The sequence below is a fragment of the Microcaecilia unicolor genome, chromosome 3, assembly GCF_901765095.1.
Source record: "Microcaecilia unicolor chromosome 3, aMicUni1.1, whole genome shotgun sequence".
Lineage (NCBI taxonomy): Eukaryota > Metazoa > Chordata > Amphibia > Gymnophiona > Siphonopidae > Microcaecilia > Microcaecilia unicolor.
In genome coordinates this window covers 372534436-372551714 of record NC_044033.1, presented here as the reverse complement: position 1 = coordinate 372551714, position 17279 = coordinate 372534436, and the positions used below count along the sequence as shown (strand labels likewise).

Here is a 17279-nt window from a genome sequence, read left to right as displayed (position 1 = left end):
AGAATTTAGTATCTCCTTTTGCTTATTTTCTTTATGGTCCTTAAGTTTTTACGTCTCTATCGATGGGATTAGTATACTACGGAATTTTCAAGGAATTCAAATTTTCACCTTTTCTTGCTTTCTTTATTATGTCAGTCTTCTGGTCTCACCCTTTTTGGGTACTTCTATGCTATATCCCATGTGATGCTAACTAGGCGGTAATTGGTAGTGTATGTGCGCTGATGATTACCACCCAGTTAACGCGTGAGACCTTATCGCTAAGTCAGTGGGTGGCAGAAAAGGTTTCAAGGCTCAAAATGGACATGAGCCAATTTTTATTTTGCTGCACATCCATTTTTTGCCAAAAAAGGACCTTTTTTGCAGGCGCGCTGAGAATGGACCTGTGCACGTCCAATACACACGTCTACACCAGCGCAGGCCACTTTTTCGGCGCACCTTAGTTAAGGACTCCTGAGGGACCTAAGTATACAATTTGAAAATGTACTGTTGCTCAGTCTGTAGTAACATCTTATCTGTTCCTCTGCATGATAAGGTTTGATCTGAATATGACTAAAACTTACAATCCTCAAAATTGTGATTTGCTAACCTGATTGTTCCACTAACGGTTTTTCTTGATGCTCCTTTTTATGGCAATTTTTATGCTTTATTAATCTTTTATTGAAAGCCCTTTTGATTTTACCCACATACATCAAATTACAAGGACATAAGAGCTAAATAGACCACCACCTCTGTCTTACAATTGGAGAAATGTTTTAATTCATATTTCTCATTCATAATGGGATGGTAGAAATACTATTTTTCAAATTTACACTACAGGACGGAACAGATTCCTCATTGAGTGTCTAAATACACTTTTCTTCATCGCATATCTGATATGTGGAAGCACAGATGGTACTTATAGATCTTTCAAATTATTATTATTTTTATATTTCTATTAGAAATCCACAGTATCAAAACGCATCGTTTTGAATTATAAGCGATATCTTCTCATATCTTAACTATATCTCTTGATAAATGATTAAATCCAGTATACATACTAGTCTCTCTCCTTTACTCCTACTATTGGATTAATAGATCCTTCCTTTCTGATTGAGTGTGCTTTTGAAGCATTTTTTGACACTTTCTACTAGTTAATCCCTTTCTAATAACCGTTTCTGCATATCTATAGATTGTTCCAAAAAAATCAACTGTTGAGCACAATCCTTAAGATGCAAAAATTATCTGTATGGTAACTTGGCTTTGCGATTTACTGTGACAGCTGGTGTAGTGCAATACTTTATTCACATTGGTTGGCTTTCTGTAAATACTTGTTTCAATTTTGCCTTCATTGATTCTGATCAATATGTCCAAGAACAAAATTTTTCTTTTATCAAAGCTAATCTGAAACTTGAAGTTTAGGTCACACTGATTCATCTATCCATAGAACTGCATGAGGAGGTCTTCCTCCTTCCATTTCATAAGTTAAGAAAATGTTGTCGATATCATCCTTCCTCATAAAAGGTTGCTTCTTAATCCTGTAACACAAAAAATTCTCCTCGAACTTAGCAACATATAAATTGTTTGTAGATGGCACCATGGAAGACCCCATTTCAGTTCTTTTTACCTGTTTGAAAAACGTCTTCTCGGAAGCAAAATAAGTGCTTGCAAGTTCAGTAATTCAGTAATGAACTCTGAAAATTCTTCTGTAACTATCTCTTCTTTCCAATGCATGCCTAATAATTTCTAAAGCCTCTTGAAAGGTATTAATCCGCAAAAAAAATCTTTTCTGGAGATGGGAAGGCGGTAGAACGAGAGGACATGAAATGAGATTGAAGGGGGGCAGACTCAAAAAAGATGTCAGGAAGTATTTTTTCACGGAGAGGGTGGTGGATGCTTGGAATGCCCTCCCGCGGGAGGTGGTGGAGATGAAAACGGTAACGGAATTCAAACATGCGTGGGATGTACATAAAGGAATCCTGTGCAGTAGGAATGGATCCTCAGAAGCTTAGCCAAAATTGGGTGGTGGAGCAGGTGGGGGAAGAGAGGTTGGTAGTTGGGAGGCAAGGATAGTGGAGGGCAGACTTATATGGTCTGTGCCAGAGCCGGAGATGGGAGGCGGGAAATACTGCTGGGCAGACTTGTACGGTCTGTGCCCTGAAAAAGGCAGGTACAAATCAAGGTAAGGTATACACATATGAGTTTATCTTGTTGGGCAGACTGGATGGACCATGCAGGTCTTTTTCTGCCGTCATCTACTGTGTTCCTGTAGAATGTTGGTGTACAGTGATTCAATATCCATAGTTCTCCGAGGACAAGCAGGCTACTTATTCTCACATGTGGGTCGACGTTTGCAAAAGCAAAAATAAAACAGTTTTGCCAGAGTTTTCTGGCACACGTGCAGCTCGCACCACGCATGCATTGACTGACATATCTCAGTTTCCTTTTTTCCACAACGAGGTGCGGCAGATATTTTTTGTTGAAGCCCCGGGAAAAGAGTCTTCTTTTTTCATGAGTTTATTCGCTTTTTTTGTTTAAAAAAAAAAGTTGCATTTCCCTTAGTTTCTTCTTAGTTCCCATTTGTCCTGTTTTCTTTGATTTTTTTTTTTTGACGCGGCTGGCCTTCTTCCCATTTTGTGTGCCCTTCCATTTTGGCACAATCGCATCTTTTGATTTTGGCCAGGCCATTTTGCCTTCCATGTCCTCGAAGACCCCAGCGGCTTCAAATGTTGTACTTGGTGCAACCGAATCAATCTCGGGTATCGATACCCATTCCTGGGTGTCCAGTGCCTTGGGCCTGACCACAGCCCAGCTGCTTGTAGTCTGTGTCTTCGTATGAAGAAACAGATCCAGGTGGCTACGACATTCCCAGCAAGAGAAGCTTTTTGGAGATCGGTGGGTCCTGCGACGTTGGCATCGACATTGGTTCCGAGGTCGGGCAGCATCTATGTCGACATCGAGGGGAGGCATCGACGTTAGGAGCAGAGGTAATGGCTGCTGACAGACACAAGTCACGCTGGGAGCAGTGAGGCATCGAGTGGGTCCTCCACCTGTCTTGAGGCCCTCCTGCTATGCAGGCCCCCACCCCCCTCAGGACTGACCATCAATGGAATCCAACCCCGAGGAGACGTGTGGATTCCATGTTGTCCTTGTCAGTACCAAGGAGTCTTGATGACGGGCATCGAGCGAAGGCGAAGAAGCACCGTCATCGATCTCCTCCTACATGAGGTGCCGGGACCTCTGGGGCGTCGAGGATTCTGCACCCAGAGAAGAGCGTCTGCGCCGAGAGGACCACTCCCTCTCTATACAGGAGGTGCCGATGAATCGGTCTCCTACAGCCCAGTACCTGCATCCTGAACCTCAGCAGATCTGCCACCGGCTGTTCCACTGACCCCTCAGCCTTCTCCGATGGCGGCTCTCAATGAGCGCATCCGGACCCTGCTTCCAGAGCTTCTGGAAGGACTACTGCGTCGGTCTGCTTCGGTGTCTGAGGTGCTTGCGCCTTCCGTACCGCCTGCTGCAGCAGCGTCTGGCCCTTCACCTGCGGTGAGGTCCCCGCCCTCGGTGCCGCTTGCACCATTGGTGTCGGCTGCCACCCAGGTGGATTCCGCTTTGATGTCGGTGGAGGAAGCTTTGCCGCAGTCCATGCAGGCGTTGGCCTCTCGGCATCGCCATCGAAAACGTCGATCCTCGGTGTCGAGGCAGGCTCAGTCTCGGAGTTCCCTGAGAGAGGTATTATCCGTTACTGAGAGGAGCGTTTCGTAGGAGTCAGAGGGAGATCCCATATACTTTTCTTCTGATGAGTCGTATGGGATTCCCTCGGAAACCATTCCCCTCCAATCTGAATGGAGACTATCTCCTCCGGAGAGTCTGTCCTTTAATTTGTTTGGGAAATGGCTACAGCCATTCCATTCCCTATGGAGGTTCAGGAGGAGCCCAGGCTGAGATGCTCGAGGCCCTGGACTATCCTCCTCCATGTAAGGAGCTGTGACGGCTCCTCTACTAAGGTACTCAAGGAAGTCCTTATGCAGAACTGGTCGTTCCCTGTCTGGCCTCGTGATCCCGAAGAAAGCTGATACCCAGTATCAAATCCACAGTGAATCTGGATTGATGAGGTCTCAGTTACCCAACAGTTCCATGATGGTGGACTCCGCCCTCAAAAGAGCCAAGAGTACTAGAGACTATGCCTCGGCGCCCCCAGGCAGAGAAGCTAGGACCTTGGACTCTTTTGGAAGGAAGACGTATCAGGCCACTATGTTCGCTGCCCGAATCCAGTCTTACCAGCTCTTCAAGAGCGTCCACTTGCAGAACTCGGTGAGGCAACTGACTAGCTTGGTTGATGCCCTCCCTCCGGAGCAGGCCAAGCCTTTTCGCCAGGTGGTCAGGCAGCAGAAGGCATGTTGAAAATTCCTGGCCAGGGATGCTTTCGACTCTTTTGATGTGACATCCAGAATCGCTGCTCAAGGTATAGTGATGTGCAGACTCTCATGGCTGCATGTCTGTGACCTGGATCATTTGGTCTAGCAGCGGATGGCGGATGTACCTTGCCAGGGGGGACAACCTTTTGGTGAGAACGTAGGTGGAGTCGGATTTCCATCTGAACCAGTCAATTGTCTTGCCAACATTTTTTTCCCCGACCTCATACCCACCCTGGCGAGAGCAGTTTGCACACCTTGGACTGCAAGAGAGCATTGGCCTTTTACGTGGCGCGGACAAAGCCCTTCAGACAGTCCGCCCAGTTGTTCGTTTCTTTCGATCTCAACAGGAGGGGAGTCGCCATCGGAAAACGCACAATCTCAAATTGGCTGGCAGATTGCATATCCCCACAGGAATAAAATTACAACAGTACAAAGTATAAGGCTTGCCCAGTAGAGTAGACAAGACAGCAATTACCCTGCTCCGAGTCACCTTGATTCCTATCTAGCAAAGCTCCCAGAGGAAATGGGGAAAGAAAATAAGTAGATATTAATTTTGTTGTATTCCTGTTCAGTAATTCAGATTACAGCTATGGATATAAATCATATCAGATTCCCTTTTCAAGTCCGAGATTACACAATTGCATCTTGTTTTTCCTTTGTAGAAATGCAGACATGCTCTTTGAAGCAGCTAAAATTGACAAGAAGGCCTAAGGGAATATTTAGAACTAAAAAATGTGCACAACCTTCCTTTAAAGGGTTAAAGCAGCTGCACCACTTAGAAGAACTCAAAATGACATTTTCAAGTACATTTTAAGGAAAGAGACTATTTTCTTTATAATTTGAACACCTTTTTCTTGTTCTTTTAGAACAGTGATTTTTAACCTTTTCATCTTGCACACTTACATGGTAAATATGTACATAATAGCAAGGAGAAAAAGACCTCAGGTGTTCGGCTCTTTCATGTGAACTTTTGTACACAGAACTGCCGATGGAACGTCTTCACTGGTCTTAAAAACCTCTGAGTTAATTTATTAGTATTTTTTTCTTGACTTGGGAATGATATTTCTTTAATATATTTTTTGTGTAATTTTTATATTAACATTTGCTTATTATATAAGACTTTCCACTTAAAGTCCACTTACCAGAGTCTCTAATGACCTACTACTGGCTAAATCCAGAGGACTCTGTTCTATCCTTATCCTTCTTGACCTATCTGCTGCTTTTCGACACTGTTGACCACACTATACTTCTAGATACGCTGACCTCATTTGGATTCCAGGGCCCTGTTCTTTCCTGGTTCTCCTCTTACCTCTCGCTTTGTTCTTTCAGTGTTCACTCTGGTGGATCCTCTTTAACTTCCATCCCGCTTTCTGTTGATGTGCCTCAGGGCTCTGTCCTTGGACCCCTCCTCTTCTCCATCTCTACCTCTTCCCTTGGTACCCTGATTTCATCCCATGGCTTCCAGTACCATCTTTACGCTGATGACTCTCAGATCTACATCTCCACCCCTGAAATCTCAACCTCGATCCAGGACAAAATCTCAGCCTGCTTGTCTGACATTGCTGCTTGGATGTCTCAACGCCATCTAAAGCTCAACATGACCAAAACGGAACGTCTCATTTTTTCCCCTAAACCCACCTCCCCTCTTCCCCCTTTCTCTATCTCTATTAATGGCTCTCGCATCCTCCCTGTCTCCTCGGCTCGTAACCTTGGAGTCATCTTTGATTCCTCTCTCTCCTTCTCTGCCCATATTCAACAGATCGCCAAAACCTGTCACTTCTTTATCTACAATATTAGCAAAATTCGCCCCTTCCTTTCTGAATACGCAGCCAGAACCCTTATCCACACCCTTGTCGCCTCTCGCTTGGACTATTGCAATTTACTTCTCACTGGTCTTCCACTCAGCCATCTCTCTCCTCTCCAATCTGTCCAAAATTCTGCAGCACGACTTGTTTTCTGCCAGAATCGTTATACCCACACTAGCTCGCTCCTCAAGTGACTTCACTGGCTCCCTGTCCGCTTCCGCATTCAGTTTAAACTTCTTGTACTGACCTTTAAATGCATCCACTCTGCAGCCCCCCATTACCTCTCTGCTCTCATCTCTCCCTACATTCCTCCCCGTGAACTCCGCTCACTGAACAATCTCTCTTGTCATCCACCTTCTCTTCCATTGCTGACTCCAGGCTTCGCTCCTTTTCTCTCGTGGCACCTTATGCCTGGAATAGACTTCCTGGACCTGTACATCTAGCTCCATCTCTACCTGTTTCAAATCTATGCTGAAAACCCACCTTTTCACCTGCTGCTTTTGGCTTCCTAGCCACAATTGCCCTCCCCTTGTCCCTTCTCACCCATTACTTTCCCTCACCCGTAACTGTCTTGTCTGTCTGTATTATTTAGATTGTAAGCTCTTTTGAGCAGGGACTGTCTCTTTGTATCAGGTATTCAGCGCTGCGTGCGTCTGTAGCGCTATACAATGCTAATAATAATAATAAAGGACATCTTATGATGAGTAGGAGAGAATATATATACCCTTATCAGTGCAAAGATTTGCTCAGTGGTTATCTCAATAAAGCCGACAGATGTAAACTCTCAACACCCACATAATTCAATCACTAAACTGAAAATAAAATCGTTTTTCCTACCTTTCTAGACTGGTGATTTTATTATTCTAATCAACTTGTTCCCCAGTCTTTGGTTCTGCCTTTCCTCTGTCTGTTCTCTTAACTCTATTTCCAGGTCTTCCCTTCCATTTGCTATTTATTTTCCTCAGACCTCCTCCTGCCTTATGTCTGTTTGGAACTGATCTTTCATGTTCAGCTTCTCTTCAATTTTCTTCCTGCACCTCAAATCTGTCTTGCTTTCCCTTTTCCTTCATGTGTAGCCCTTCGCCCCTCTCCTCCTCCCTTTACGTGCACCCCCTCCTCACCTTCCCTTCCCGCGCACCCAATCTCCCCTCTTCTCTTCCCTTATCTGCATCCCGTCTCCTTTCTTCCCTTTATGCGCAGCCCATTGCCTCTCTTCCCTTTAATACCGCAGCCCCGTCGCCCCTATCCTTTTCTGTTTCTCTTTATGCGCAGCCCGTCTCCCCCTCTTCCCTTCATGTTCAGCCCGTCTCCTTTCTTTCTTCCCTTATATGCGCGCAGCCTGTCTCCCCTCATCCCCTTTCCATTCTCTTTATGCGCAGCCTGTCTCCCCTCATCCCCGTTCCATTCTCTTATGCGCAGCCCGTCTCCCGTTCATCCCTCTTCCCTTCTCTTTACGTAAGCCCGTCTCCCCTCTTCCTTTCCCTTCACGTGCATGTGCAGCCCATCTTCCCTCTTCCCTTTATATGCAGCTCATTTCCCCTCTCCCCTCCATGTGCCAGCCATCTCCCCTCTTCCTTTCCTTTCACATGCAGCCCCTCTTCCTTTCCTTTCACATGCAGCCCGTCTCCCACTCTTCCTTTCCTTTCACGTGCAGCCCGTCTCCCCTCTTCCTTTCCCTTCACGTGCAGCCCGTCTCCCCCTCTTCCTTTCCCTTCACGTGCAGCCCGTCTCCCCTCTTCCTTTCCCTTCACGTGCAGCCCGTCTCCCCCTCTCCCCTTTTCACTTCCCTTTATGTGCAGCCCTCTCTCCCCTTCCTTTTATGTTCAGCCTGTCTCTGCTGTGATTCTACAAACTTTGCGGGTGAATACAGCTATTAGAACAGGCCTTCCTCTGGCCCTCCGGAGGCTTTCCCGCTGCTGTGTCCCTCCCACTCGACAAAAGAAGTTGTCAGAAAGAAGGATCCCAAGGCTGGCCAGAGGATAGCTGCCGGCAACTGCAAAGTTTGTAGAATTGCAGCAGATAGGAGAGACACCTGAGGAGTGGGAAGGAGGAAGATAGTGAAGTGATTCCCGCAGGATCCCTGTGGACTCTGCGATTGGGGAGCAGCCACGACACACTGGTTGAAAAACACTGTTGCACAGGTCTGGGGCTGCCTTATTCCCAGGATCTCCACAGCATCTGTGCTTGATCTCTAGCCGTGTGCAGTGCACATTCTGTAAGGTGGTAAAATGTGAGATGTACTTTGTTCTTTCTTTGGTCATATGTAAACTGCATCTGCAAAAATGATTTTGAAAAATGATTTTCTAGTGATTTTGAGAAACATAAAATAATCTGTAGGATTACAGAGGTAGAAGATGACTGTCATGTTTGGGTTCAGAAATCCAGCAATCTAATATGCATATTTAACCATGCAAGAGCTACTTGAGCTCTTATGGATTGAGTGATATGCTCAAACTCCCTAATCATGCCTTCTGAAGCATCAAGGATATTATTTTTCTTAAGGTTTTGGAAGTACACGGTGCATAAAGGCATATCTAACACAGCATTGATTTGTCATGTCATTTGATGCTGCTTACGTTTTCCACGTTTTAAAAAACATTTCTTACAGCATTGGGCATTGCTTTGTGTGTCTTTGTTGAATGCTCTACTTTCGGCTGCCTGCTTCGTGGGATTGCTCGTGGCAATTTCTCTAACTATCGCCAATGGAGGAAAGAAACTAATTGCTGGGTGTAACTCTTCTGCCCTGCCAGCTGACGCAAGATCTGCTATTATGAGCAATGACTGCCCATTTGACACCACACGCATTTATGTAAGTCCTTGATGTGTCCTTTTTGACTTCTGTACAAGGGTCCTTTCTTTGGGGATATTTTGGAAATAGAGTTTGTAGAAACTGAAGGAGGGGTGTTAAGTGTCCCCTCTGGGATGGAGGTAGTGAGGAGATGATACTCCACACAGTCTCCATCCCAGTCCAAAAGTAATACATTCTGCGTAGGGGAAAATGTAAGGACATTGGTGTTTTGGAAACAGACATTAAAAATACTATAGGAAAGGATGTGATAAGAGCTATGTGTTAAATGAGGAACTTGTTTTTATAAAATGTAGAACTTGCTAGATGGACAGATTTTGGCAAAATATGCCACTTTGGTGCTCACAATTTGCTGAGATAATTTCTTTCCACTACAGAAAACTGGAACTTCCTAGAGAAAATCATTTCACCAAGTTTCTCTGCATTCCTTTTAGTCTAGACCACAGCACAACCAAAAATTGGAACCAGAACCTCTACTTATAGAGCAAAACAATCCAAGAGTAGGGGTGAATCAAAAAAAGACACTTCCAGCCGGACGAATAATATATGAATCTTCCCTTCCCTCACCTCTCATTTATGAGACCTGACAGGGGCCCTGTTTCAACGGGAAACACCATCTGCCTTGATGGTTGCTCACAAGACATAAAAATGAAATTACAAAACAGAATTTTGAATATTAGAAATTACAAACATATAAAAACTCATAACACATCCATATCCTGCTATCTATGGATAAATTTAAATACCGTCAGCACCTAAAACTGCTTAAAGCTACTGTTTCTACCCTAAGAGAATACGGCAATATCCTCAAACTTACAAACCTCGCTCTGGTTTAACTCTCATATTAAAATTAAAGAATCTTTTCTCAACTTGTCTATTTTGTGTAATTGTGGTATTCTATCTATGTCTCAACTTCTCCTTAATGATACATTAAAACCCTTAGAGGATTTGAACTCATTACACAATCTACCACTTGACCAACACTACTCATGGGCACAGCTTAATGATTGCTTATCTTCCTTCCTTACCTCTCTCTCTGCATCCCTTTCTAAGACTGAAATCTTCTCAGTTACTTTATATGGGCAATAAAAAAGCCTCTAGATCTACAAACAACTTCATGTATGTTTAACGAATCACTGTAAAAAGATAGAGAACGCCTGGGAACACCAATTGAATCTGCCAGCTGACACTATAAATTGGAAGTTATTCTGGTCTAAAACAAATCTACCTGCTGGTCATGTTTATTTACACTTACTTTTTTAATGTCCGAATGTTAACTCTTACTGGTCTGAGATATGGCAAATTTTCTCAATAGACCCTAAATTCATATATCCTATAACATCATTATTCTTCATTCCACTACTCAGGATCTCTGCTGAATTGACCACAGATGTACACAAATCATTGTGCCTAGCCTTATTGGACGCACTGCCCTTTTGTCCTATCAAAAGATGAAAAGAACAACACTGGTAGATTTAGCTCACACCTTTTCATTAGTAGATCAAGGCGAGTTACAGTCAATTACAACAGGTATTGCATAGAGAAATATAAAAAGATAAAAACAATTAATTGTAAGCATTTTCAACATTTGAAAAGGTCTTTTGCAAAATATTAATTTGAACTAAACCATTTAGAGGTGTTTGCAGGTTTTTAAAATCTCTACAAGTTTTCCAATTCTCCCCCTCTCTCATGCCCCACTCTCCATTTGTGTAATGTTTGAAGATGTCTGACCCCTGTCGAGTGAGCATGAGATGATGCCCCCTGGATGTTCCTTCTTTTAAGGCTTATCTTGTACTTGGTGTACCTAGGGTGTGTGTGTGTGTTTGGGGGGGGGGGGGGGGTGTCCTGATGTTCAGCGTGGCACTCATTCCATAGGAAGAATGAATAGGATGTGTGGATCCCATTAACTGCTGTATTTCCTGTATGCTGTAGGACACAACATTGGCTCTCTGGTTTCCTTCTATGGTTCTGGCTGCATTTGAGGCATCGCTGTCCATCAGGTGCTGTGTGGTGGCCTTTATTTTGCGTGGAATTGGGCCATATGGAGAGACTTATTTCCGAGAGCGGGTATGAGCATTTATCAAATGTCATAGAGGGTTCCATGTTGTCACTCTTCTCCTCCCTATCTAACCCTCCCTTTTCTTTTTTTACATTTTTGTCTTCCAGTTCCTGGCCCCTTTTCCTTGCCTTCCTCATTCTCATCATTTTCTTCTCCCCTTAATCTTTGTTTTGTTCCTCTCTTTTCCTCTTTACTGGGGATGTATGGAGCATTGCATTACAGTAGGCAGATATGTAAGGACAGGGCCATGGAGGTTAGTGTTGTTACTGCAGTATTATTGGTGAACATGGAATTTTGTAGGATTATGCAGCACTGTTCTCATTCTCACTGCAGTGACTTGTGAATGTTTTGGTTAGGGTTGAGGTGAGGAGGATATAGTATTCTAGCTATAACTGGATATGTTGCTTGTATAAGATGCATGGTCTACTGAAGCAAGTGAAGTATTCCATTCTTTTTACAGTTACAGGAGGGAGCATCGGGTAAAGTAGCTGTAGGGGGCCACAGACTGGAGACGCATCAACTCATAGCTAAAGTCATGCACGACAGTGCCTAATCAGAGGTAAAGCTCTGAAATGCTTTCTTATATGATGACTTATTTATTTTTATTTTTTATTACTTTTGTACCCCGCGCTTTCCCACTCATGGCAGGCTCAATGCGGCTTACATGGGGCAATGGAGGGTTAAGTGACTTGCCCAGAGTCACAAGGAGCTGCCTATGCCGGGAATCGAACTCAGTTCCTCAGGACCAAAGTCCACCACCCTAACCACTAGGCCACTCCTCCACTCTTATTCTTACAAAGCTTCCTAACAGAACATTTTCTTCCCATGAGCTTACTGAAGTACATTTATTCACATTAGTATACTGAAAGGTACTAATACAGACATGCTTGTGCCTGCTTATATGCAAATTGGGTGGAGGTTTTAGCTAACTCTGTATTTTGTTGTTGACACAGACATCACTGACATCCTAGACAGAGTAACATTTCTATCTGCAGCATACCTCATGAACAATGAAAAAATTTTCCTGGCCCTTTACTTTTAGCTCTGCTTCCAGGATTTCTTCCTGCCACTTGTTGGCCTTGACCAAGTTTGTCATCTAGTTAGGAAGCATTCTCTCTTCCCTCAACTCCCTGTTTATATCCACATTTCTTCTGCTAAACAACTAATTTTACTTAATTCCAGAATTTATAGATCTGATTAGGAAGAGGTTTAAAAACTACGAACACTTTCCTGTGGGAATGAAACTAAAAAAAAAAAAATCAGCTAGAAGTAATTAACTGTGCAAAACCTTTTTTCAGTTGTTCTTTTCAGATGTGGGGTTTTGCTGTGTTGGTTATTAAGTTCGTATGCCTAATATGTAGTGACAATATATATTGCATAGTTTTCTCAGTAGTACACCTTTTATTTTTTCTTACAGATAATGTTAAGGGTGGGCTCCATTTTCCTGTGCTCTGCACAAGGACATGTTTTGAGAAGCACATATCTGCCATCAATCTTCACGTACTACCTACAGAATATGAAGCAAAATTTACAGACCCTACTTACAAAATGGGGAAACTGCAAAGTCTCGTGTTCCAGAACTTAGACCCAGTAAACTGTTATTGCTTTGGGTCAATGCCAGCTTTGTGTGACACTTGTGATGCCATCCAACATTGCTTGGGCCAATGAGTTTGCCGCTGAGTGTCATTACACAGTGTCACACTGTTGGGGACTGAATTTAATGTTGTCATGCACTGTGATGTATTACGTAGTTTTAAGGGTATTGTGATTCAAATGTGACATTGTTGAGCCACAGTTAATTGGGATAGGAATAAGGATCTAGTAGCAGTTGAGGGAGTCATAGTTTTCAGAGCAAGAGACTTCGGTGCTGGTATGTGTGTGGTTACTATAGGAAATATTCTATTTGTGCTACATATAGCTAAAAAGAGTTTTACTAGGGGATATTTCTATTTTTCAGTTGAATATATTTGTGTCAGTTTGGGGATTTTTGACTCCAGTCTGCACTGAAAATGAGAGGTTTGTATTGACTGACAGTCTGTTTAAAGTACACTTTGCTCATTGACTGAGCACAGTAAAGAGGAGCATCAGGGCCGTTAGCAAAAGCCCTAATTTATTTTAATACTGATTAGAATTAGTTTTTTTTTTATTTTAAGTTAGATTCCTATTTTATGGTGATGTTTAGGTGTTAGGATTAACTGCCAGGGTAAGGAATTTGTGCTAAGTTCCTACTATTAAGATGTGTTGTGAATTATGAGAAGAGTTGATAATTTCACAACATGCCCAAGGAATGGGTTTATAAATTTCTTCAAATTGTTTCAGAATTGTTTATGTACTATATGAACCTTTAAATGCATTCTAGTAATTAAAACTGGCCTTTATCCTTTAAAAAACCAAATTTCATTAGTTTTAAAAAGATGCAGTGCCTTGAACTTGTGTGCCTTGTGTGGCTACCTTCTTGGAAAGTGTCCCTTTCATCAGCCAAGGATGGTATAACTAGGAACAGGGGCCATTCAGCCATTCTTTCCTTCTGATTTTTCACAGTGGAAAGCTGCCAACTGCAGCCTGGGCAGTGTGTCTTTAGAGGAATGCTGAAAATTACTGACTTTTTGAGTTGGCTGAATGTGTTTACTGAGGCAAAGCTCAGGTTATGTTCTCCTTGTATCACATTGCCATTAAACAATTATGTGATGAAATTAGACACAGTTGAATGTATCTATTTTAATTTCTTGTTTGCTGTAACCATTAAACTATTTAGCCAACAAATTGAGTAGAATGGGCTGAAAGTTACTGGAGATCTAAGTTCTGTAGTAACTTAGCACCAGTGGAAGTGGGAACATCATTTTGTGTTATTGAGGCACTGTTTCTCAAGAACAGCAATGTAAAAACAAAGAATAATGATATGCCTGCTGTATTTGTTATTACTGTTATATACCTAGAATTTGTAATCAACAGTGTTACCCCAAAGGGGGGCAATTCTATAACTGGGCACCACAATTTAGATGCCTAGATGTTGTGCACTGGGTGCGAATTATATAATGGAGTCTGGGCGCCAAGATTATTTTATAGAATATAGTGTAAATTGGCATAAATGTGCCTACATTGAGGTGCACCCACTTATGCCATGTCAATACAGGCACAAGTGGGCACACCTAAATGTGGCGATTTAGCATGTAACTAATAGTATTCTTTAAATTGTATGTAAATTTTGGTTCTGCCCATTCTCCTCCACTGTGAACACTTCTTTACGTTTACAAGCTAAGGAAATTGTGCACATGCGATGTAGCATGTAATTAATAGTATTCTTCAAATTGTGTGTAAATGTTGTGTAAATTGTGCCCATTCTTCTCCACTGTGAACACCCCCCTTACATTTACATGCTAAGCAAGATGTGCGCTGCCTCCACTGCATGCAAATCTCTCTCATCTAAGTGTACACTTGCTTGTGCAAGTGCGAGTATACTATACATTTATGTGCGCTATTGACATGTAAATGTTGGTACCTTGTTATAGATTGAAGTGGAAAAAAATCAAAATGTACAAGGAAGGCACCTTATCATGGCTAAATCTGACCTTCCATCTTCTGTTTTACTGAAATACATAAAACAACATTGGACAAAAAGCTGACAGAAAATGTGATAGTCTGAGCCAGTCTCACAATGTTTCAAACAGCAATAAAATGACTATGCAAGATTTTAGTGCCTTGACACTGGAGTGATAGACTGCTGGAAAACCAATATTGGCTATAAACCAGTTAGACCCTTAAGGACCAAAGGAGTTTCCCCAAGAATTTATTTTCTGATAGTTATTTGCTGATTGTTTTTTTTTAATGACATAATTCATGTGAACTTTTAGCTTTAATTGTATAATATATTGTATAAAACTGCTGTTTTTACATAGTTGGTTTCAGAAAAAATTTTTATTCTAGCTTTTTTAAAATAAAGTTTGATGGAACTGAAGCCATGCAGTTGGTTTTCAGAGTACAGAAGCTATCCTCTGGATTTGTATACTGTCTCCCATATTTTTGCTTGCTTTAAATTATGCTTTTATTGATTGTGTTAACAGAAACAGTAGCTACTCATGTGTGCTGATGATTACTAAGGTCTTTATTTTGATATGAGAATGAAACTGAGTGTCCCTGCCATTGGATGGGCAAAGAAAGACCACTAACTGAATTTGACAAAGATTCTCTCTTGGATGTATAAAGAAACAAAATCTTAATGTTAATACTGTGCATGCCCATTTTATAGAAATAATCCACCTGATTGGCTGATACTGACAGCCAATATGTATAGATCATAGGAAGATAAGAATTACCATACTGGTTCAGGCCAGATATCCATTAAGTCCAGTATCCTGTCTGTAGTGGTGGCCAATCCACAGAAAAATGCAGATAAAGACCATATGGCCTATGTAGTCTGCCTATCCATACATTCTAGAAATTTCTACGATCCCTGACTCCACCTCCACCACCCTTTCTTCTTCCCCCCCAAGTTTATTTCAATATCAACAGAAAATAAAAGCTTTTGCAGCTCTATTGTTTCTTTTGCTTATACAGTAACTGCACTTGATATATCAATAAGGTCCTACTCCCTATAATACCCCCACCCCCATTATCCCTCCTTCCAATATATCATTTTACAAACTACTAAAACTAGCCAGGAGCTGAGAATTGAATTGTCCTATTAATAGTTTATTTTTATTTCCAGAATTTTCTATGTATATAGGAATATATGGGTGACTCTAGCATTAGTGTGTGCTAATTTTTAGTGCTTGCTAAAAACACTAGCGTGCCTACAGCGCAGCTTAGTAAATAGGATCTTCCATATCATCATGCTGATCAATCCATAGACTGGTGGGTTGTGTCCATCTACCAGCAGGTGGAGATAGAGAGCAATCCTTTGCTCCCTATATGTGGTCATGTGCTGCCGGAAACTCCTCAGTATGTTCTCTATCTCAGCAGGTGGTGGTCACACACAGCAGCAGCTCTGGCTAGGCCTCCAGCCTAATTTTTAGGTTTTGTTGAGTGCCTGGGGTTGAGGGCTCTTCTTGAGCAAGTGCAAACCTGGGTGGCGCCAGGTCCCTCCTTTCTCTCCCCCCTCCCGCTGGCTCCGTTAAAAAAAAAAAAAAAAAAAAATTTTTTGGACGTCCTTAAAGGCGTTTATTTCGACGTTTATTTAAACGTTTATTGCAGCTACTCACTGGGACACCAGGTCGTTACAGCTCGGAGCGAGAAGCAGGTAATTTTTACCTTTTTTATAGTGGGCAGGGGGTTCCCCGATTGATCTCCACGTGGCCTATGGCGTCGGAGGCGAGGGCGCGAAGAATCGCTCCCCGGACCGCGTGTGCGCTCCTAGCGGGATGCTGGGGTATTAGTCTGAGTCGTCCTTGGGTGTCAGTTCGGAGGCCGGTCAGTGTCCCGGGTCTGCCTCCGGTGCGGCGGTTTTTTCCCGCCATAAACCCCATCCCCCGCTGCTCGCCTCCGCCATCTTGGCCGCCACTCTGCTCGACGGCTTCTTCTTGGGCCGCCCTGAGCTGGGAGCGTTCATAGGCCATGGCCCGCCCTTGATTTGGGCGACTGCAAAAAGCGGCTAAAGTTAAGCGCCGTTCTTCCCGCGCGGCTCCTTCGCGGAGTGTCGCGCCGGACGCCATCTTGGATGCGCAGCAATGTTTCTCCCCCGCTCTTACGAGCGCCGGTTGAGGGTGCATCTAGGGCTGTGGCCCAGGCTGCTGAAGTGCACAGTCTGGGGGGTTTCTCCCCCAAGTTTATTTTGCTGCTGCATCAGGCCTTCCTTATGCAGAACGCTGCCCCTTCTCCCTTGTCCGATAAAGGGGTTGAGGCCCCCGGAAGTAAACGCCCTCGGGTGGATTCCCAGGCCTTAGAGGACGCTGTTTCCTCTGATGTAGATGAGGGCAGCGTATCTGAGTTCTCCCAACGGTCCTTTGGGGATTCCTTGGAGGAGACGGATTCCCGCTCGGATGGAGCGGATGACCCCTCTGCAGCACGGATCTTTCGCTCAGAGGATTTCCCCATCCTGTTAATGCAGGCCATGAGCATTTTAAAGATTTCCTCTCCGGAGGACGTCTCTCCCTCAGCCCCTGTTGGCTCCGCCATTATGCTGGGGACGAAGCGCCCGCCTAGAACCTTCCACGTGCATGATGCCATGCACACCTTAATTTTGGCTCAATGGGATGTCCCGGAAGCGAGCCTCAATTTGG

The 17279-nt window shown here is 43.4% G+C and overlaps 1 protein-coding gene across 1 annotated transcript in view; it reads left to right on the top strand.

Annotated features, from left to right (window-relative positions):
• Positions 1–14556, top strand: part of KRTCAP3 (keratinocyte associated protein 3) — a 35636-nt gene extending 21080 nt beyond the window's left edge. The window contains exons 4-7 of the mRNA XM_030198583.1: positions 8808–9008; positions 10938–11072; positions 11525–11623; positions 12482–14556. Of these exons, the coding sequence (XP_030054443.1) occupies positions 8808–9008; positions 10938–11072; positions 11525–11617 (429 nt within the window). The 3' untranslated portion in view covers positions 11618–11623; positions 12482–14556. The remainder of the gene's footprint in view (positions 1–8807; positions 9009–10937; positions 11073–11524; positions 11624–12481) is intronic.
• Positions 14557–17279: the final 2723 nt, after the last annotated feature.